We start from the raw sequence: 19,307 nt of genomic DNA on the forward strand, positions 1-19,307 counted from the left end.
GTGCTCTTTGCTTGAAACCACAGATCTCTATGCTCTGACTTGTTCATTGCATAAACGTGTCCCATCTTCACGCGTCTCCAGGATACTTGTGACTAGTCACCACCGTGACTCCATGGACAGAATACGAGGTTTCCTAAGGCGCCCCAGGAGGCCAGACGCGAATGTTGCAAGACTTCGACGGCGAAGACAGGCGGCTGCCTATATCCACCATAATTTAACAAAGTTGACGTTAGTGAAGTCTCCCTTGTTCGCTCTCTCGCTGAAGTTGTGCAGGACCACCTTGTTCATCATTGGATATGTGTGGATGTTGCTTATCCCTATACCGTTGCTCTCCCAAGGAACATACATAGACGAGAATGCGCTTCAGCCAGCGCAAGTACGTGTGCATATTGGTTGCTTGCCACATGAGCTAATGCAGCTACAGGTCAATACATATTGGAACTGGGGCGATGTTCACACAGCAGACTTGCAGCTATACCAACTGGATGGTATTCGAGAACGAAATCTCACGAGTGAACAGTATGACATTCTCCTCTTCGGATATTCGACTGTCATAGCTAATGTCTTCGACAGAAGAGCAGAATTCTTTAGGACTGAATTCAGTAAGCTTGGCCTTGCTGCTTCCATACAGAATTATAGTTTCAGTACCAGTAAAGGAGTGAGTTTTCTTGATCAGCAGTCAGTTTGTTATAATCATTTGCCAGACCGTCTCAGGCAACAATGTGTATGCTGTAATGTCATCGCCTCGAGCCGCTGGAACAGAAGCGATGGTGATCAGTGCATCATGGTTAAGCAGGGCAGGGCACGGCGCACTGAATTTGCGTGGGACATCTACTGTATTATCCCTCGCTGCATTTTTTAAAGGTAGGGTTATTGAGTGGCTTCCAAATCCGCGATATGCAACATGCTTGATAGATTATTCTTTATGGGCGAAAGATATCATCTTTATCATCAGCGACGACTACCTTCATGGAATGCATGCGTGGCTGAATGCATACCACGGCACAATACCGTCGAGTATGTCGTTTTGCATCTGCAGAGTCAACTTAGCCTTCATTTTCTTGCCCACTAGATCTTCATACAGACCCTCTCGAGCACACTTCGGGGGTCATTTGGACTGCTTTGAATATTGACTATAGTAGTCATTCTTTTTCGCACCTTGGTGTCTTCCATGGTGGGCGAAACACCTGCCATCTTATTCTCTGATTACTCACGGATGCCTACAGAGGGTTTGAACGGACGTCTCCCAAATCAGGACCTCATCAATTCTTTCCGACTAATCTCACATTATACAGGCGGCGTTCCAATGACAGTGTACGATCACCTGGAGCCGTCAGATTCTGTTGATCGATTGCCGGAACAGAGCGCTTTTCCGTCATGGGTTCCGCTTTTTATTCAGCAGAGTCCACAACTTCAGCAATACGGGTATCGCATGCGGAATGTAGTCCGACACATCGGCTACCAGGCTCGCGGCATGTGCAGTGGGGTGCATGGCCTAATGCATCAGTAATTTTGCTGTTCTTAGTAGCTAGTATGGGGATACTGACTTGATTTAGATTCCGTATCGACGCTATCACCTTGTTTGCCGTTCCAGCAGACGGACCGCATGGGTTCCATGCACTAGGAAGGTGAGTAACCATAATTTATCTATCACTCCCAACTACAGTAACACCTGCTAGAATTGTCGAGTCCACGCTCAGAACAATGAATAACCTTTTAGAGCGTTTACACGCTTCCTTCTTCTTTTATATCTTAACCAGCCCTGGGACTTTCATGAAGATTGGCATGTTTCTCCCGAGCGCCATCCTCGTCAGCGTTGCCATGTTATTCAAAGGCCTTGGCGAGTGGGTGACTGCGGGGTGGGTTTGCGAAATAACTCAGGCCTCTTCGAAAGGCAATGAGACTGAGAAGCCTAGCCCCACGAAAGGCACATGGAGAAACAGGCGACGACCCTTGGTGTCTGCGCTTATCGTTGTGGTGATAACTCATGTTTTAGGAGTTCTCGTATTCAACCTAGTTTGCAGTCGATGGTTTGCTGAGTATCCTTCGGTTAGTTGTTTGACTACCTGTCGGTGCTATACACTGACCCCATCCGTCCCATAGTTTCTTGCGCCAGCTATTTTTGCCGTTGTGTCTGTGATACCTCCAATGCTCCTCCCACTACTTTCAGCAAACGGTCCGGAAGCAGCTCCAACTTCAATGCTCCTGAAAGCGTCGAATTTATGCCTAGCATCGACAGTGATATCTATCATGTCCCTACTAAACTTTTCCCTCGCCGCCATGCTTGCTATAACCATGGGTGTCCCTCTGGCGACGTCATATACATCCTCGAGCACGGTGACCTCCCGTTTGCGATATGCTGGCTACTGTATGCTAGGATGGGGCTGGTTAGTATTGGTACCTGGAGAGGTTGAAAGCGCGATCTGGAATTGGGAGGTGCTAGGTGTATGGTTCGCGCCGTTCATATGTATCGTGTACGCCCCCCTCGTCATGCAAGCTGCTATTGTATGTCTACAGGGGTTATAGATCAATGGCAGCGTAATGTCAGAACGTACAAGCGATGGAGTTAAAATGCAAAGCAACCACAGCGTAATGAGTGTGTAGTACCGTGTTAACCAATGTCCATTGCGGCGTGGTCATCGGACCCAAATAGATCTCCCATTGTTTGATCTACGTCTTCCTGAGTAGGTCCCTCAGGGTCTGTGTCTGGATCTTCTGGTGCAATACCCTCCCTCTTCCGCCGTTGTCTCTCTTTCATCTCGTCTCTCTGGGCAACCTTCATCTCAAGGTCAGCTGATAATTTCCGTAGTGCATCCTCAAACCGTTTCTAGAAGCAACATGAGATTCGAAACATGAAAACAGTGTAGAAATAAATACCTTGATCAGAGGATTTGCAGAGCTGGCAATTTCAGTTTGCTTCTTCAACACGGCAGCTTGAAGGTCCCTGATTTCTTCATTCAACAACTTCCTCTCCTGCGCTTCTTCGTCATCGTCGTCCTCATCTTCTTCCTCACTTTCATCCTCTTCGTCATCCTCCTCGTCATCACCCTCACCCTCGTCATCTTCATCACCAAGGGCAAGATCTAGTTCTGCGGCGAGATCTTCGTCGATGTCGCCTTCGCCTTCATCTTCTTCTGCTTCCTCAGCTTCTCCCTCATCTCCCCCGAAGTCTGGTCCTGGTGTAGGAGCATCGCCTGCCTCCGAGCCAACGACACCCGGTGTAGGTGCATCCATGGGCTCATCTCGTTCGATGAATTCTGAGTCAGAAAGATCTGGGTTGACATTTTCCAGGACATCTAGCCGCAGGGCATCTCAAAACACACCCCAACTCTGAAGAATGATGATCATACCATATTTGACCTCTGAAGCAAGTTCATCTGTGGCCAACAACCGCTCGACCGCCTCCTCGACACTTTCAATGGTCTACTTGGCAACGTGGAAATCACGCGTATGAAAATGACAATACGGGGGACGTACCCTCTTGTTAACCCTCTTTCGAAACCGTCGTTTGCGAACTTGGTGCAACGGCGGCGTGATACCGTGCGGCCAGATGAATTCATCGACATTCACATTACGAGTTGTTGTGAACGACTCCTCATTGGGAATGCGGTTTTCAACCACAAGCATCTACAGGCACGTTAGTGGAACATACGACAGGATAAGCGAGACAAGTAACCTGACATATGTCTGCTACTTTGAACATTTGCTTGTTGTCCAAGGTCTTCTGAGCTTCAATGATACACGGAAGATCAACAAGCTTGAAGGAATACAAGGTATTGCCAATATGGAAGACTCCTCGGCGGGAGTCTAGGTAAAGTTCGAGCAACCCGACCATTGTCAGAGAAAGAGGCCACTCGCCTTTGAATTTAAACCATACATCATTCCCCACTTCCCTAGAGGAAACCATCTTGCGTAACTTTTCACAATCCTCCCCAGGCGGCATACGGATGATGAATTGTTCTTCAAAAGCAAGGTCCTCATCATCTGAGTCCAACTCCCGATCATATGAGCCCAGGAATGACATTCCGGGAGCCTGCGCAGCTGCTTTATCGCTGAGCTTGAGTTTTAGCTTTGGTTGGGGCCGGTTCTTTGCTAATGATGAGCGCGTCGTTCGCTCGGAAGGCTCGGGGGTGCCCCTTAGGCGAAGGGTTGTAGCCATTGCATGTTCTGCGGCGGCACGAAGGGGCCGTGTTCTCTGCGGTTGAGTTGGAGGGATCGGCTTAGCGCCATTGACGGTAGATGGGCCGGCTTGTTGTTCGTCAATATCATCCACGACTATAAGGTCGTCATCCATGATGTGGTCGATGGTCGCTCAAAGTTGGCTCAATGTCGTCCAAATCATTTCCGTCACACCAGATGTGACGGTCACAATGTATACTCGAGATTAATTCTTGTACAGGATCCTGCATGGTTAAGCAACGGAATCAGGATAGAACTGCGCGAGACTTAGAGATACACGAGGTACCGCCGCCATGGGTTTATGAATGAGGCGAGCATCATCACATTACGAATACAGTGCACCAAGTCGATCCACAAGCGCATCCAGAGACTAGTAGGATCACCCTACTCGTCCCCGTCCTGAACACCCTCATCTTCATCTTCATCTTCCTCTTCGCCACCTTCTTCTTCGCCTTCTTCATCCGTAACCACCGCTTCATGTTCTTGGTCGGCCCCACGCCTCTGCACACGTCGATGTCTCCCATTGGCCCTCACGACGGTGACCTTTATCCAGAGTTGAGCAGCGTAGCACGCCACGCCGCCAAAAGCAAGGGCAAACCATATCCATCTCATGCTACGAAATCGAAGGTCTACTTCATCCATCTCGCTCCTCATTTTGGGAGGGTTACTCAGGGGTCGTGGTATCAACGACAGCAACGACTGTTTTTGCGCAGAAACGACAAGATACTGGCGCGGCATTTGTGAGACTTCTGTCCGCACATTGTGCGCATGCTCTACGAGCGTCGGGTATGACTCCTCTAGAATACTTCGCATTAATTGGTCCGGGAATGGCGGATCAAGCAACAGGAGAATGTGCGAGGCTAGGTAAACATCAAGAGTCTTCGGCCTAATAGCGAGCTCAGACAATACAAAGGTAAAAACGCTGGTCTTACTCACCGCTCCCCAAAGAAAAACTTCTGCCCATTCAGTAACTTTGCATAAAGAGCAAACGATGTCTTCGCTTGCGTAGATACCTGTAAGGTAGTAAACATCAGGTCCGTCTAGGCAGACGAAGAGTATTTCACTTTGTCCCGTTCAAAAGCGCGCGCATACTCGTCTTTGGGGTCGTCTTTCTTCTGTCGTTTCCCAAAGGAGTCTTTCTCTGCTTCAGAGGCTGCCTGTGTCCACAGACCTGCAGCCTCTAGGCGTGGTCGATGCATTTCACGTATACGTCCAGGCACATAGTAGCGTTGCGGAATTGGAAGCATAGATGCCATAGTGGGATTTGTGAGTTTCCAGAAGTTGTCGTCCAAAGAATAGAACGAATATGCCTACGGGAATGTCAACCATTAAACGTTCTGCATATGTCATGTATGTACTCACCACGAGGTCCCCAATATTCGCCTCAACATGCGAGCACCAAGCGGTTCGCTTTGCTCTTTGTGGTGCATTTAGGGACGCGTCGAGATCCCTTGCACCTGATGAGGTAGACTTTGCCAGCGAGGAAACGAAGGAAATGATGGCTGGGAGGGATGACACTATGGCATGGCCATGTATGAGGAAGGGAAGCCTTCCTGCAGCGTGCTATGAGATATAAGCCCAAGCAATAAGGCATATAGACGCACCGCTAGGGGACACGTCGGGGTTAGTACATTCTACAACTTCGAATTTCCCTGGAATGGTCAGTTGCAGGTAGAAAACTGCTGCAATACATGTGGGGTCAATAGATGGGAGATTCCATCTAGAAGGCCAAATATGCAGCGTGCATAAGGTTGGTTGTGTAGCTGCCGTAGACATCATACATCCGAGAAGGCAGAAGGTTATGTACTATTTAATTGACCGGCATTGTTTGTCGAACGGCTTTAGGATTCAACATGTACACACAAATCCAAATACTTTCGCTTTGCCATTGCGCTATGACTATCCCTTGTTGTGAACACAGGTTCCAGCATCCCTTCCTCTGTAATTTGCATTGAAACGCCTTCCATACCATGTTTCCCTGAGGTTGTATGTAAGTCATGACATTCCAGACGCATGGTTAACCATTTTACAGACTTTGCACGAACGCCCTAATTATCATAACAGAAATATTCTCCAAGAAATAGACATCAGACAGCACATCGAAACAAACAACAGAACGAAATCATATGCTCTCGCTCAAATCACATCTCATCGCTCGGCTCCGTCCAACCTACTGCTGTGCTGTCCGACTCCTGAGGCGCACTGTGGGTCGAGTGGAGGACCAACTTGAAAATCGAGTAGTATTTCCCCTGCACATTTGTCGTGCCTTCCCCGGCCCCCGACGCTCACGGTCCTGGCACTGAGTGCAGGCCGCACTGGACCTTGACCGGGAGAGAAGCCATTCTTTAGTTCTGCGTTCTACAGGACAGACGAATGTGAGTTGGATGGTACGGTGAAACAACCACACTGACAAGTCGCTCAGACCGTTCAGCCTTTCTTGAGTTGGGAGGACTTGGGCTCGGGGTCATCGGCGCGTTAATCAATTGCGCAACGGGCGCGCTGGCGACCCGTCGCTTCGCAGGAAGACTTCTTGGCACATGCAGTTCAGCAGATATTATTCCTTGCGCCATCAGCCACCCTGCCATCGTTGCTATTAGGGTGAATCTTCACGAGGAACTCCAAACTCACCGGGAGACCTGTACCGGAACAGAAAGGTAACATGGGACCTATTACCGTGCTGGTCGGATGGCTTCACCTTCCACGTCATGGGTGATTGCATGTACGTGTTCTTCTCCTGGCCGTACCTTTGAAAATTTTGTCAGACACGAAAATATCAACGGAGTCTACTTGTGCGCACCCAACACAGTGATCGCCTGGGTGACTTTGCGAGTTCAAATCTGGAATACTCTGCAGTGGATTTGCTGCCTTCGACCCATCCAGCGTGACAAGTTTAATCTTGAGCATGATGGATCCAGCATCCTTCATGCTTTCCCCGCTTGTACCTGTTGAATATGAGCCTTGGTGCTAATGTACTGATTGTTTGTCATGACTTACTTGAGCTTGGCCTCTGTGCGAACATGAAGGGTCTTTCTGTTTGCGGACCTGATCTTACGCCATTCCTCCAAGCCTCCCCTTCGCCAAACAAGAACCGACCGGGAACTACGAATCCGTCAAGCGTAATAAACGCGCATGAATGCATCCTTGTTCCTTCGTCTCTCCAGTATACCGAAAAAGTCTGGTGGGATCGGTGAGGCACGTCGAGATTAGATGAACGAATCGAGTTACCTTTCCCACCTCACTTGGGATCCAACACGAGATTGTGTTTGGATTTTCGGCAACAGCGACAAGATACTCTGGAATCGGTTTGCCCTCGGAGATTATACATGCAGAGAAGCCACGATGCGTGAGCATGTTGCGTGATGCTGACCGTGTTTGAGGACAGGGATGATAAGTTAATTAAGGACCGTAAGCACCAGGGTCCAGAAATGAAGGTTGTGTCGCGTCGTGTCGAGAGCCTGAAAGTGAAGATGGACCGTTTATAACTAGATTGGCACTGATAGCTTTGGCGTAGCTTACACACAGACTATGTTACAGAAATAAAGCTGCTGCTCTTAGACTTGTCCAAAGCGCGAAAGTTTAAGTTGCAAAAGGCCTGGTAGGCATGGTTGGTTTTAAGCACCCCAAATATGCGCCCACAATTATGCTCGATTAGGAAAGACAGAACTTCCACTCGGGTTCATGGCATTGTTGACGCGACTTAGCCTCCACAATCCACAACTTTGTGCATTGTCCACTATTGGCCGACGACCAGCTTCACCACTATCTCGCCAACTTCACGCGTCTTTCTTGACCCGCCAAATAATGCCACCCAAAAATAAAACTGCAGCAAAGCGTAAAGCGGCATCCGAGTCACAATCGGATAATGAAGCCACACAGTCTACTTCAAAGAAGGCCAAAGTATCAAAAGACTTGCCAGAGTCCGCCGTTGCCACCAACGGCCAGCCTACTAACAAAGTACTACCTGTCAACATCAGTTTTCCACCTCGGATAGCAGGCACAGTTCGCCTGTCAACGTGGAATATTTGTTCGCTTGCATCGGCTTCTAAGAAAGTGCGCTCATTGGACTCATATTGTGCTGACTTCCTAATCATCTGTTGTATCCATCAGGGATTCAAATTCTATGTTGAGGCGGAGGATCCAGACGTTCTTGTGCTAACAGAGACCAAGGTACATACCAAGTTCTAGTCCTAGTCTTGCTAATACTCTCATATTAGGTAAACGAAGTCCCTGTAGACCCATTCCTGACGTCGCGATTCCCTCATTGTACCTGGGCTATATCTTCCAAGAAGACATACTGTAAATGACCTTCATTGGCTCCCCGCTTCCCTAATTTCAACTCGACGCAGCAGGAACAGCCGTGCTTTCCAAGCACAAGCCTCTATCTGTAGACACAAAGCTTCCGGGACATCCAGACCCAAGCAGCGTCAAGGGTCGTATCATCACGGTGGAATTTTCTGGTTGTTATATTGTAGCCACATATGTGACGAATGCTGGTCAGGGGCTCAAGGTTAGATCATCAGATATATGGCGTGCACACTTATTCACCTATTCCAGACCCTAAAAGAGAAGAACGTATGGAATGAGCACTTCACCGCATATATCCAGGATCTAGACAAGAAGAAACCTGTCATATGGATGGGTGACCTCAATGTCGCGCCAACTGCAATAGGTGCACGATTCACATCGTCGGCGGTTTTGGCTCAGTGTATCTTACATTTTTATATTCAGACTTGGCAAATGCAAAGTCAAATTGGAACAAGACACCTGGATATACAAAAGATGAAACCGAAGCGTTTCAAAATATTCTCAACCCTCCTGCATCTGCTGCTGGAGTTGGCAAATTTGTTGATGTCTGGAGGCAGAATCATCCAGAAGACAAACACTACACATATTTCTCGTACCGTTTTAATTGCCGGACCAAAGGCCTTGGTTGGAGATTGGATATGTGTAAGTTGCCAGTCTCTGCTAGGTGGTTGATCTTAAATCAGCATCCGTTTACACAGTCGTGGTGAGCGAGCGACTAGTGGAAAAGGTCAAGATGTGCGAGATCAGAAGTGAGATCTATGGCGCATCAGATCATGTGCCAGTGGTGATGGAAATAGAGAGCGACGTCGTTACGGGAGGCTAAACTCTGTAGCATTCGCGATATGTGAATATCCGCTATCTTCCGCACGTCGCGGTTTCCTAGTGAAATACATAAGACATAAGGGTGGTGATATGGACAAATCAAGAATCCGCATATTCTCCGAATCGTACATGGCCCGTCTCCTGGGCGTGCATTCTCGCATCCTTCTCGCCTTTCAATCCCTTGCCACAGTCCTGTGCGGATGCGTCAATTATCCGTTGTGCAGATCATTCGATGAAATTGCCTGCTTACTTCACACTTGATATCAAACGTTGCAGTGTTAGTATACGCTTTCTTTCCCCGCAGGATAGTAGCTAATTCTTTAGCAGCAGATAAAACCGGATCATCTTCGTCCGCGGAAATCTAATATCAGGGGTGGTTAACTCTAGAATGGCGTGTACGAGACTGATACGCTCACGATCGGAAAGACGGTCTGGTGCCATTCAGGCGGAGCGTCAGCCATGGGCGCTAATGACGCGGCATCATAATGAATGCCAGAATAAATCACGATGCAACTGCGTACCAATACGTCAGATGTGCTTCTAAACACTGAGGGCCACACAGGGTGCCTACCGGTTGCCCGTGCTCGCCTCTAATGGAGGCTCAAATCGATCAAATCTTCCGGTTTCGACATCAATAGATGCAATCTCCGTGCCATAATGCTTGGCGAGGATTCCAAGTTCAATTGCACCTCCCCATGTCGCAGGCTTCACAATGGTGGCAATGTATGCATCTCGGCTCAAGCTGCAAATTCGAATCAACTCGGTATTACACTGTAGTATGCAGTGATGCCAGTTACCCCAGAATAGCTTCGTTGTAGGTTTCCATGTCTGCTCGGATGCCATCTGCCACGACTTATGTAGGGATCGCCGATCAGTCAATCTGGCGGATTCTGAACCGATGTGATCATATGGCTGACCTTGCCGTATCTTTTGCGCCTTGCGGGAATCTTGCTCGAAAATGAGGGCGATCGACGAAAACAGACACGAGTTATCGTCTGGCACGATCTATGGCGCGTGACAGATGACCGATCAACATAGGAACGCGTTACCTTACCCTGTGCACTAACACACCGTTTGGTGTGTCAACATAGTCTGGACCGCTACTCCTCGGTGCGAGCCTGCTTGAATTTGGTTGCGACAAAGAGGCTTGAGGTGACTGGGAGGACACTGGCTTGGCCTTGGGTGGGGAAGGTGCCGGGGCGCGCACCGAGCTCGAAATGTTCTGGTTTACGATGATCTGATCGCCGGACTTTAATCCCAGACTCGAAAGCGGAAGCTCTGGGATAATTGTGAGCGATCGTGGTGGGTACCCCGACCTGACTAACATGCACAAAAATGACGGTTAAATGTACTTGTTACACGCGCTTGCATAGTACATACGTCCTTGTTGCGATGGTGGGATTTCAGACACTCCAAATATCTCCTGCTGAAGATCTTGAACTAGAGCATTATCGAGGTCAATCTGCAACGTCGTGATGCCCTTGGGGTGCCGCAAACGAATGGGTGCCATTGATTGTAAATGTGCGAGACGGTGTTAAACAGGGAATGAAACAGCCTGAGCTTGTAGGACCAGGTCATAAGGTCATCAAGTTAGGAACATTGTACACTATTTATAGCAAGGTGTCCTCTTATGCTGCCTCTGCCATCCGCCTGGGCGCTCCCTCAGCCTGTATTGGTGCACCTTCTGGGATATGAACTCCAATGCCATGAAGCTTCTCCACAACCACCTGTTCAGCCGCCTCAGCTCTCTCCTTCTCTGTCTCTTCCACCAACGCGTTTAGTTCGGCTTCTAGTTCCATGTCATCTATGCCCGTGTCTACTGCAGCCATGTCTCCGCCCATTCTGATAGCATCGTCTATCTCACGTGCATCAGCAGTCGATGTCGCAAGCGCATCCATTGTCTCTTCAATCTTGTCGCGTTGAAGGGAGGGGTGGCTAAGGATTGCTTTTAATGTTGCCGTCGAACTCTCATACGTCTTCATAATCTGAAGAGGTTACTGATGAGCAACGCGGAATTTACAGAAGAGGAGGATTAACTCACTTCCACATCACCCGCAGCCGTCTCAACACTAATCAATGTTGACTCTAGATTATTAAGGGATCCCAGACGCTTTGAAAGCAGGTCATCCAGATGTTTCTTAAACCGCAACTCTGCTAGTGCAATTGACTTGCGCTGCTGACGCAGGGCGTTTGAGATATTTGAGGTGGTCCTAGATGTATACATGCGTTATTCGACGACTTGCTGTGGAAAAACATGCTCCTTACTGATCAATTTTATTCTGGATGCTATCCACCTGCTCATGGAGATTTCTCACTGCTGTCTTAAGCTGAAGAATACCTCGATCCACAGCAGTGATTTCTCGATCATGGGTCGCTGTCACAAATTTAATGACCTCAAAGTGATATCAGCCAGCAGATAAGATATACGACTGAAATACCTACATCGCCATTCTGTATAACCACTCGTTTTTCCCGTTCGAGAAATTTGATCAGGACTTTTGTATCTATCTCGCTCAGCACGACTCCGGGTAAGACCTTGACCCCAAATTCCCTGCGAAAATCTTCGAAAGTATACAGGTTGTCAGCTGGGCTGAGTCCGATGCCGTCTCGCAGAGTTTCAAGGGTATCAGCTGCCTGTACGACAAGCCCAAGCATGACGTAGTCCCCTTCTATCTTCTTCCATGTCTCAGCTTCTGTATAAGAGTCTTCTGAGCGAACTATGTCAAGCTGCTCCATAGCCCACCATAGTGGTTTTCCGACCACGAAGGACGCAATTCGGTATGGGAACCAGCCAGGGTCGTACACAGATTGCTGTGAAGTAAGAAATTGGGAGAGTAGTACTAAATCGTTACTTCGTTGCATCTCAGCCTTTACTAGTGCAGTGCCGTGAGTCGAATACCAAAAAATCTAAGAGCTGCGTAATGACGCACTATGGTAGTTCCGAGGCCGAGAGGCTTGCCAACACCTTCATAGCGCAACTTATCCACCAGCGTTCTTCGTGCCCCTAGGATAAGTTTGTTGCTTGTTCCGTCAGGCCCGTCACTTCCCTGCCAACCTCGCGAAATGAAATCCTTGAGCGTGCCATGCCACCAGTCAACATATGCATGGAAAGAAGAAGGGTTGGAATGTTTCTGTCTGTGGATATCGGAATACAGCGAGTGTAGACGAGATTTTGATGTTGATACGTAGCTTGGCAGTGCAGACAGAGCTAGAGATGACATGGTTGTTGACAACACAGATGAATGCAAGGAACTTTTATATAGATATAGCGAAAGCCACGGCCCACAATCCACTTGAGTTGCGACTCAATTGTGCTCAAAGTCACGTGATTCACTATTACTTTAAACTCCTACAGGTTACAAGTGAGATCTACTCTCTCGGATGAAACCATTCCAAGTCCTGCCACAATAATCGCCGACTTACTCGGGCGGCCAGTTTCCAGGCTGAAATGGAAGATGAGCAGGAGAACGTGAGTCATCGTCAAGCTCCAAACTTACGAAGTATCTTTGGTGAAGTTTTCCCCCAGTAGTGTCTATAAGGGCGATCTCCTCGGGTGTAAGCTCTGGTACGTTCTGAGTGTCAAGGTATTCCCTGATGCGTTCGGCTTTCGACGAGGTCCTACGATGACGTAAGCATTAGAAAACCATAACTGGTGAATGTGGGGATTAAATCTTACGTTACCACAAGAACGCCTTTCTGTTGAAGCCATTTGTTCAACACCTGACCATCAGACACAGGGGCGCCACGAGTTTTTTCCAAGCGAGCGCGGATTTGCTCGACCACGGGGTCTAGTGGGCCACCTTTTCCACGGAAAAGAGGTGACAAACCACCATACGACGACGTAACGATTTTGTATTGGTCGTGGATGGCAAGATTCGGCTGCAACGCTTTCCATACATATGGATGAGCCTCAACCTATTGATATGGTTAAATAAGGACTATCACACCGACGGGCTCATAAAACCAACCTGGTTGACTGCGGGGGGTATAGTGGCAATTTCCAATATACTCTTCAGGTGGTCAGCAGTGAAGTTAGAAACTCCAATAGACTTGGTTAAGCCCGCCTTCTGAGCCTCTTCCATCCCTTTCCAGGTCTCCTTTAGCTTCCCGACGTGGTTGCTGGGTTGGTGGATAAGGTATAAATCGACATAATCCACTTTTATCTGCTTCAAGGACTCCTGGAGTGCACTCTTGGGAGTTGCACCAGGTTGCAATTTTCCGAGCTTCGTCGTTATGAAGAGCTCGGACCTGGACTTCCCAGAAGCTAATACCCCATTCCCCAACGTGTCCTCGTTGGCATAGACTTGCGCACCATCGAGATGCGTAAAGCCATTGTCAATAGCAAGGCGGATGGCCTCCTCAGCGTCCTTTTGATAGAGCGCAGTACCGGTGCCAAAAGCTATCCAGGGGACCTGGTACCCGTCATTCAGAGGGAGTGTAGATATGGTCATTATGGATGATGAACCTGCAAAGTGGCTTGAACGGAACCCAATTACTGTGTGATGCTTTAAATTCGGTCTCTCGAAGCACTTTAGTACTAGTGGCACTAATGAAGCGGATCTCCGTAACATGACTGGTGACCTATGGAGTGCGATAACGCAATTAAGATGCACCGTCCCCACGATTGCCATACCACCGTGAGATGGTCTATATTCTCAGCGATGAGGCACACGCTATGATAAATCTCCTATACGCGTGCCGAGGCGTGATATAATAATTGATAGACCAGCCCTAAAGAAACACGTGTATTTAACTTTGGGCTTACTTTCCCTCCAACATTTTTTAACAACTTCCAGGTGCTTGTATACCACATGTTCGATTGTCTGTACTACTGGCAATCTTTCATCTCGTAGTACCTCAGATGAGTACGGTTCACCCTTTGGCCGGCCATCCTAGCTTCTTGGATGCTTCGGTCACCAGGTGTACCAACATTTGAAAATTTTGTTGTTTTGATCTACACAATCTAATATCATCATTATTTTGGTGCATATCATCTAGGACCTCAGATCTCAGACGAAGTGCCCTACTCTGTAGAATGACTATGACCGCGTCATCCTGGTGCAATTTTAAAGGACGGTACCCCAACGCTTAGTAATCCTGTGCTTTGACCATGGGTTTCCTCGAATTATAGCAACTTTTTCAGTCCTCTCATACTACATACTGTTGCAATTGTGAAGTACGATATGAGCGAGCAATCAAATGACACCGACTCATCTGAGTATCGGATATATCCGAGTGGCGGAGAATTTAGGTAGTATAAGAATAATGACGGAATTCTCCGATGGAAGCTGATCGCTGTGTGAACTACCACAGCTGCTTGACTTGTATCACGCTAATACTATACTACTCAGAACCTAAGTCAAAACACATACTACTTCTCAGATACAACTTGCCTCTCCTCGCGCAGTAGCTGGGCACGATACAATGCCTCCCATCCAGAAACTTCCTACATCCGATACCCTCAGTTCCTATTACCTTGCTGCATATATTCAGCAATGTACTAAGGATAGAAGAGGCGATGACTTATTGCAGGCGCCCGACTCGGTGCCATATCGAGAACTGCTTAGCTCATCACTTGTATGCAAGGTAACAGAGCCCCCTCAATTCCAGTTCTTTGAGCACTATGATTGCATGAAGGATGCGGGTAGCACATCCCATGGACTCCCAAGACTTGTGCACTGCAGCCAAACCTGGAAGACCAAGCGCAAATTCAGGGGAAGTGCGTGTACCTCTCTGTTTCACATCATCAAGTAACGGGCTACTTCTTGGGAGACCAGAACAACAAAAACTCGATCATTACCCCTCGTCTTCCGCCTTCTTTCATCGGCAACAACATGAAACCATCCACTCGATGACAAGTGATGACGGATGACGGCTGCCTGTACCAAGCGGCCCAAACCACAGCCAAACAAGGTCACGTCGGCGAGCGCTACAGGTGCATTTTGTTCATGTATCTACTCATAGAATACAATCTGCATTTTTCTAATATTAATTCCATACTACATATCTGTATGTGTTACCCGCGGGTAAACCCTGCACGGGTGCGGGTACGGGTCTGAGTTGGCAACACCCGCAGAAAAACCCGTACGGGCCTTGGAGCGGGTACGTGTTTTTGCCAGGTATGGGTCTGGGTACAACCTTCGATACTCGGGGGTTTACCTGTGTGGATCCCTAGGCCAAAGCCCTCTAGGCTCTGGATGGGCCTGGCCTGTATTTTTACTAGGCCCGGCACATCATTATAAATTAAGATATGAAATTAAGCAGTCCGTCCCCTCATCACTCCTTCGATTACTCTGATCAAGTGAGTCCCTCAGTTTAGATCTTCTATCTTGTCTCACTCGTTCTCTAGAATATCTTGTTTCTGTCCAAGTCTCGCGTGGAATATTTCTACTACACCGATCTTTGAGGTGCGTTCAGATAAAGGAAGTTCATCATAATCATCCTGACTATACGATGCTACAGGCAGGTAACATGAGCAACATTACAATCGTCAACAACACAAAGGAGAAAATCACTGTTAGCATCACTAACACCAGTGACAGTGGGCAACCCGGATTCTATGAAATTGCGTCAAAGAACCCCAACACCTGGAAACGGAACAAATTGCAAGTGTGCTATGTGTTAAGGGCCGACAATGGAAAAACTGAGGTTCTTGTTGTGGAGCCCGGAAAAACTTATCAAATCGTTGAAAGTCACGGTGCGTTCGGACGTATAAAGGGAATTCATAATGATCATTTCGGACACATGAGCAGGCAACTTGAATATGAATGAAGTCACCATTGTCAACGACACTGGGGAGAAAATCGCTGTTAGCATCACTAACATCGGCGAGAATGGGCAGCCTGAGTTCTTTGAAATCACATCAAAGAACTTCAACACCTGGAAACGGAGCAAGTTGCAGGTGTGCCATGTGTTGAGGACCGACAATGGAGATACTGAGGTTTTTGTTGTGGAACCTGGAAGAAATTATCGAGTCAGTTGAAAGTCTTACAGGTAGAAACATTTGGCGGTGCCATGTCTCCATGACGTTATCATGTAATGTAATGACAGTGAGTGTTGAACACGGTCGAACACAGGTTTTTCATGATGCAAACATTAAATTCGCGCCTGACAATTTGCCCTCACGCGAGAGTGATACATTCCCTTATCTGTCAGCATCTGCATCTCTGATGGGCCAAAAGGTCATATCCATCCGGTATGGCTTATGGATGAAATACATTTTGCCATCACAAACATTCTGGCATAACAAGGTCCGCACAATACCCACGTGCCCCCTGGCAGAATGCACCAATCAACTCATACTGCGTTCGTGAGCATCTGTACAAAGTCATCTTCAGCAACAACACTGCAACGGTTAGGACTACCAGCAGCGATCGTGATTGCTGACGTGAAAGATGGCTTTCTCATAGTAGATCCCTGACAGGATGTCCTCGTGACAAAGAACGAAGCTAAGCGTTCAACGTTTCCACTCGCATGATCGTTCAGGTACACGACACTATTGCATTTCATAATGGTCCTCCTAGACGATAAAAGTTCCGATGGATAATTGGGAGCTCAACACTAACACCGGGGTTCAAGTGTGAGTGTGCAATGATAAGTACCGAAGAAATTGATAGATGAACACGAAGCTGCATAGATATATAAGTGTAATGTCATCAAATTATGAGGGGAATCACATCCAATGGTCGTCGATCATCTTCAAGCTCACACTTAGATTTCGGGAGTGCCACTGTACTGCCCAGGGCGCGACTGTTGGGAAAAGACATGCGATGGTATGGATGGGTTTTGGTATATGTTGCTAGATGCGGTGGTCAGGACGGTGGGGGAGGGAGGAGAACCTGGGAAAGTGGTCGGGTCAGAGGGATCCTTCACAAGGAGGTGAGATCAGTGTCGACACATCACAGAAGTATGAAAAACATACGTAGAGACGCGGTTGTTGCGTCATTTGTGGTTGCATTGGGAATGGATGAGGGTTAGCAGAGTAAACACTTTGGGTGTAGCCTGGACCTCCGCCAATGTCGCTGAAAGCGGCCGATGGCGCTGTGGCGGAGCGACGGCGTTTGACAAAGTACCACGTCGCAAGGCCTATGATGACTGCAGCTCCCACAAATCCACCAACAACACCCCCAGCTATAGCTCCAACGTTACTTTTTGATGATGTCGTCGAAGATCCTGTGGCTGCACCCGAAGAACTGGTCAAAGAAGCAGACACACTGCTCGAATAAGTGACCGAGCCAGTAGATTGTACGCTGGTTGCGGTGGATTCCGGGAGATCTGCAAGAAGGTGAGTGAAAGTGCTTCTGCGACGGGGGGTTATGCCCAAATACTAACCTCCAGCGCTTTGCGCTGCGGTGAGATCGAACCCGGCTGTGGTCACCTTCAGAAAAAATTAGATTACAACATGTGGGATGAGTAGTCGTGCACTAACGTTCAGGTATGCCCAATTCGGAACCACGGTGCCAGACGGAATGTTATTCGGATATCTGTCGGCCAGGTGGATTAGAGAAACTTGGAGAATATAAATGATCTTGCAGACTTACTCTTGCAAGTATACCAGGGAGCAATTGTAGTTCCATTGAGACCAGCTACGAGGCTCTGTGAAGTCAAGCGTGCTTGAGACGATTTGAGCACGACTCACTTCAGAAACGTGGCATTCTGGCAGGCACCGCAAGCGCTAACTAGTGAGTAGGTCACTGTACTACATTCGCATTTGTTGGCGTCAGCGACCGTGGGAGCCGCATAATGGGTGCCGGGAGGTAAAGAACTGACTGTAAAATCTGCGCCAAAACCAGTTATGCAAGGCTAAGGCGTACTAAGAAGCGGAAACTGCGTACCTCCACCCCAGCAGACACTCTCGAGATAGGAAGCAACCACGCAAGGGCTTTGTTGGAGGCTGTTGTCCATCTGCAGATCACCCAATCATGCATCAGAATCTATATCTTAAAACTAAGAAAAGCATTACCCAACCAAAGGAGGACAGACATGTCACATTGGATGTCTGCGCAAGGGCGCCTCTGGGTACAAGCGCTACTGCCAGGACCACTATCAACGACCATGCCTGGGAGAGCGGCGACATGGTGGATAGAAGGAAGGATGGGGAAGACGGAACGGGAGAAGCCTGCAAGTTACATATAGTAATTAGGCGCTTTGTTCCTTGTGGCAGTTCGACCTGTTGTCGGCCACATCAATCATGCCAAGATTGATTGAACACAGCTTTGAAAATGAGGGCCTCAGGGTTTTCGATAAGTGCAAACGCTCTGGTCCGTGTGTTGCCATAGCCCGCCACTGGTAATGTCCGTTTCCTGTCCACGGCAGACTTGTTTTCGAGTAAAATAAAGGGACATTTGAGCTCGGATCCAGATGAGTCCATCCAAGCATGAGTCAGTCCCTGTATCTATACTAGTACTACTATCCCTTCCGATGTAATCGGCACAGCCACGCAAACATTGTCACAGTATGTCACATAGGGCAGTTTCAAAGATTGAGTGAAATTCGAGCCTGGTACATTATATATGGATGGGGTCGTCTATGTAAAGTTCGATGGTGATACAATGAGACCACTGGATGATGATGATGTGGGGGCTAGCTAGAATTGATAGCTAGTACCAGAGAGTATTGAAACTCCGTCAGCAAGTGACATTCCTGTGTGACTTCGGCACTTCAACTATCTCACTCAATTCTGCTTCAATCGTGGTCGTTCAACTTCGTGATGAGTTGTATCAGAGAAAAAAAAAGATATCTATAAGGAGCTAGAAATACGAGTTTTGTGAAAGTGCCGACTTCTGTGGGTTGACGATTGCACCGGAAGGGATAGTATCAGGGCAATCAAGGGTCGGTTCCAATAGAGCCGAGTTTTGGTTTGGCTGTGTAACTCGCTAAGCGCTGTTCCTGCTCATTCTGTACCTCTTTTGCGACCCTTTTGTCGCTTCGAATTCTGAGATCTACAATACTTCGTTGATCTGTTGTCACCACCACCCATCATGGCTTCTGTATGAGCCTGA

General features: G+C 48.0%; 10 protein-coding genes across 10 annotated transcripts; 3 read left to right on the forward strand and 7 right to left on the reverse strand.

The window, feature by feature from the left end:
* Positions 1–304: 304 nt before the first annotated feature.
* Positions 305–2,526, forward strand: BJ212DRAFT_1452110 (Gaa1-like GPI transamidase component; the record flags this gene model as incomplete). The annotated part of the gene is made up of 10 exons (XM_041338835.1): positions 305–376; positions 425–519; positions 574–658; positions 705–864; positions 916–1,017; positions 1,073–1,174; positions 1,227–1,506; positions 1,557–1,628; positions 1,680–2,049; positions 2,104–2,526. 10 exons carry the CDS (start codon positions 305–307, stop codon positions 2,524–2,526), a joined length of 1,761 nt encoding a protein of 586 aa, XP_041200011.1.
* An 85-nt stretch (positions 2,527–2,611) lies between these two features.
* Positions 2,612–4,159, reverse strand: BJ212DRAFT_1256979 (TAFII55 protein conserved region-domain-containing protein; the record flags this gene model as incomplete). Its single annotated transcript, XM_041329826.1, has 5 exons — positions 2,612–2,827; positions 2,878–3,296; positions 3,351–3,423; positions 3,478–3,627; positions 3,677–4,159. The coding sequence occupies 5 exons, from the start codon at positions 4,157–4,159 to the stop codon at positions 2,612–2,614; spliced, it is 1,341 nt and encodes a 446-aa protein (XP_041200012.1).
* A 404-nt stretch (positions 4,160–4,563) lies between these two features.
* On the reverse strand, positions 4,564–5,955 carry BJ212DRAFT_1257447 (outer mitochondrial membrane transport complex protein-domain-containing protein; the record flags this gene model as incomplete). Its single annotated transcript, XM_041329856.1, has 5 exons — positions 4,564–5,065; positions 5,116–5,192; positions 5,244–5,489; positions 5,542–5,728; positions 5,780–5,955. The coding sequence occupies 5 exons, from the start codon at positions 5,953–5,955 to the stop codon at positions 4,564–4,566; spliced, it is 1,188 nt and encodes a 395-aa protein (XP_041200013.1).
* Positions 5,956–6,034: 79 nt separating this feature from the next.
* BJ212DRAFT_1310621 (uncharacterized protein) lies at positions 6,035–7,765 on the reverse strand. Its single transcript, XM_041333988.1, has 8 exons — positions 7,696–7,765; positions 7,405–7,634; positions 7,174–7,354; positions 6,977–7,121; positions 6,808–6,923; positions 6,591–6,757; positions 6,244–6,537; positions 6,035–6,169 (listed from the first exon to the last, which is right to left on the reverse strand). The coding sequence occupies exons 2-7, from the start codon at positions 7,528–7,530 to the stop codon at positions 6,328–6,330; spliced, it is 945 nt and encodes a 314-aa protein (XP_041200014.1). The 5' UTR covers positions 7,531–7,634; positions 7,696–7,765; the 3' UTR covers positions 6,035–6,169; positions 6,244–6,327.
* On the forward strand, positions 7,666–9,501 carry BJ212DRAFT_34882 (Endonuclease/exonuclease/phosphatase). The gene is made up of 8 exons (XM_041342983.1): positions 7,666–7,774; positions 7,832–8,229; positions 8,287–8,346; positions 8,394–8,475; positions 8,526–8,686; positions 8,734–8,848; positions 8,908–9,126; positions 9,183–9,501. The coding sequence occupies exons 2-8, from the start codon at positions 7,858–7,860 to the stop codon at positions 9,305–9,307; spliced, it is 1,134 nt and encodes a 377-aa protein (XP_041200015.1). The 5' UTR covers positions 7,666–7,774; positions 7,832–7,857; the 3' UTR covers positions 9,308–9,501.
* BJ212DRAFT_34952 (uncharacterized protein) lies at positions 9,281–11,199 on the reverse strand. Its single transcript, XM_041342989.1, has 8 exons — positions 10,687–11,199; positions 10,361–10,626; positions 10,224–10,311; positions 10,104–10,149; positions 9,878–10,048; positions 9,723–9,819; positions 9,557–9,667; positions 9,281–9,498 (listed from the first exon to the last, which is right to left on the reverse strand). Exons 1-8 carry the CDS (start codon positions 10,814–10,816, stop codon positions 9,406–9,408), a joined length of 1,002 nt encoding a protein of 333 aa, XP_041200016.1. The 5' UTR covers positions 10,817–11,199; the 3' UTR covers positions 9,281–9,405.
* BJ212DRAFT_34914 (Snf7-domain-containing protein) lies at positions 10,567–12,589 on the reverse strand. Its single transcript, XM_041342987.1, has 6 exons — positions 12,237–12,589; positions 11,749–12,174; positions 11,572–11,699; positions 11,348–11,516; positions 10,687–11,291; positions 10,567–10,626 (listed from the first exon to the last, which is right to left on the reverse strand). Exons 1-5 carry the CDS (start codon positions 12,525–12,527, stop codon positions 10,935–10,937), a joined length of 1,371 nt encoding a protein of 456 aa, XP_041200017.1. The 5' UTR covers positions 12,528–12,589; the 3' UTR covers positions 10,567–10,626; positions 10,687–10,934.
* Positions 12,590–12,652: 63 nt separating this feature from the next.
* BJ212DRAFT_1565393 (NADP-dependent oxidoreductase domain-containing protein) lies at positions 12,653–13,974 on the reverse strand. Its single transcript, XM_041341951.1, has 2 exons — positions 13,275–13,974; positions 12,653–13,221 (listed from the first exon to the last, which is right to left on the reverse strand). Exons 1-2 carry the CDS (start codon positions 13,935–13,937, stop codon positions 12,979–12,981), a joined length of 906 nt encoding a protein of 301 aa, XP_041200018.1. The 5' UTR covers positions 13,938–13,974; the 3' UTR covers positions 12,653–12,978.
* Positions 13,975–14,730: 756 nt separating this feature from the next.
* On the forward strand, positions 14,731–16,332 carry BJ212DRAFT_1474352 (uncharacterized protein; the record flags this gene model as incomplete). Its single annotated transcript, XM_041339076.1, has 6 exons — positions 14,731–15,025; positions 15,571–15,607; positions 15,656–15,713; positions 15,769–16,003; positions 16,059–16,246; positions 16,300–16,332. 6 exons carry the CDS (start codon positions 14,731–14,733, stop codon positions 16,330–16,332), a joined length of 846 nt encoding a protein of 281 aa, XP_041200019.1.
* A 684-nt stretch (positions 16,333–17,016) lies between these two features.
* BJ212DRAFT_1294516 (uncharacterized protein) lies at positions 17,017–18,382 on the reverse strand (the record flags this gene model as incomplete). Its single annotated transcript, XM_041332213.1, has 8 exons — positions 17,017–17,172; positions 17,228–17,580; positions 17,638–17,683; positions 17,735–17,789; positions 17,847–17,918; positions 17,945–18,083; positions 18,141–18,210; positions 18,269–18,382. The coding sequence occupies 8 exons, from the start codon at positions 18,380–18,382 to the stop codon at positions 17,017–17,019; spliced, it is 1,005 nt and encodes a 334-aa protein (XP_041200020.1).
* Between the last annotated feature and the right edge of the window lie 925 nt (positions 18,383–19,307).

Source organism: Suillus subaureus (genome assembly GCF_016647635.1).
Source record: "Suillus subaureus strain MN1 chromosome Unknown BJ212scaffold_1, whole genome shotgun sequence".
Lineage (NCBI taxonomy): Eukaryota > Fungi > Basidiomycota > Agaricomycetes > Boletales > Suillaceae > Suillus > Suillus subaureus.

Bases quoted from the DNA above. Each gene is read 5' to 3' on its own strand.
- BJ212DRAFT_1310621 (XM_041333988.1), bottom strand. From the start codon at position 7,530: ATGCTCACGCATCGTGGCTTCTCTGCATGTATAATCTCCGAGGGCAAA. The intron at 7,122-7,173 runs GTAAGTCATGAC...CATATTCAACAG, and splicing joins CGCACAGAGGCCAAGCTCAA to GTACAAGCGGGGAAAGCATG. The intron at 6,538-6,590 runs GTCAGTGTGGTT...TCTGTCCTGTAG, and splicing joins CTGAACGGTCTGAGCGACTT to AACGCAGAACTAAAGAATGG.
- BJ212DRAFT_34882 (XM_041342983.1), top strand. From the start codon at position 7,858: ATGGCATTGTTGACGCGACTTAGCCTCCACAATCCACAACTTTGTGCA. The intron at 8,230-8,286 runs GTGCGCTCATTG...TGTATCCATCAG, and splicing joins TTGCATCGGCTTCTAAGAAA to GGATTCAAATTCTATGTTGA. The intron at 8,347-8,393 runs GTACATACCAAG...CTCTCATATTAG, and splicing joins TTGTGCTAACAGAGACCAAG to GTAAACGAAGTCCCTGTAGA.
- BJ212DRAFT_34952 (XM_041342989.1), bottom strand. From the start codon at position 10,816: ATGGCACCCATTCGTTTGCGGCACCCCAAGGGCATCACGACGTTGCAG. The intron at 10,049-10,103 runs GTAACTGGCATC...TCGAATTTGCAG, and splicing joins TACAACGAAGCTATTCTGGG to CTTGAGCCGAGATGCATACA. The intron at 9,668-9,722 runs GTGAGCGTATCA...CCCTGATATTAG, and splicing joins ACCAGACCGTCTTTCCGATC to ATTTCCGCGGACGAAGATGA.
- BJ212DRAFT_34914 (XM_041342987.1), bottom strand. From the start codon at position 12,527: ATGTCATCTCTAGCTCTGTCTGCACTGCCAAGCTACGTATCAACATCA. The intron at 11,517-11,571 runs GTAAGGAGCATG...GTATACATCTAG, and splicing joins ATCCAGAATAAAATTGATCA to GACCACCTCAAATATCTCAA. The intron at 11,292-11,347 runs GTGAGTTAATCC...TAACCTCTTCAG, and splicing joins CGGCTGCGGGTGATGTGGAA to ATTATGAAGACGTATGAGAG.
- BJ212DRAFT_1565393 (XM_041341951.1), bottom strand. From the start codon at position 13,937: ATGGCAATCGTGGGGACGGTGCATCTTAATTGCGTTATCGCACTCCAT. The intron at 13,222-13,274 runs GTTGGTTTTATG...CCATATCAATAG, and splicing joins TACCCCCCGCAGTCAACCAG to GTTGAGGCTCATCCATATGT.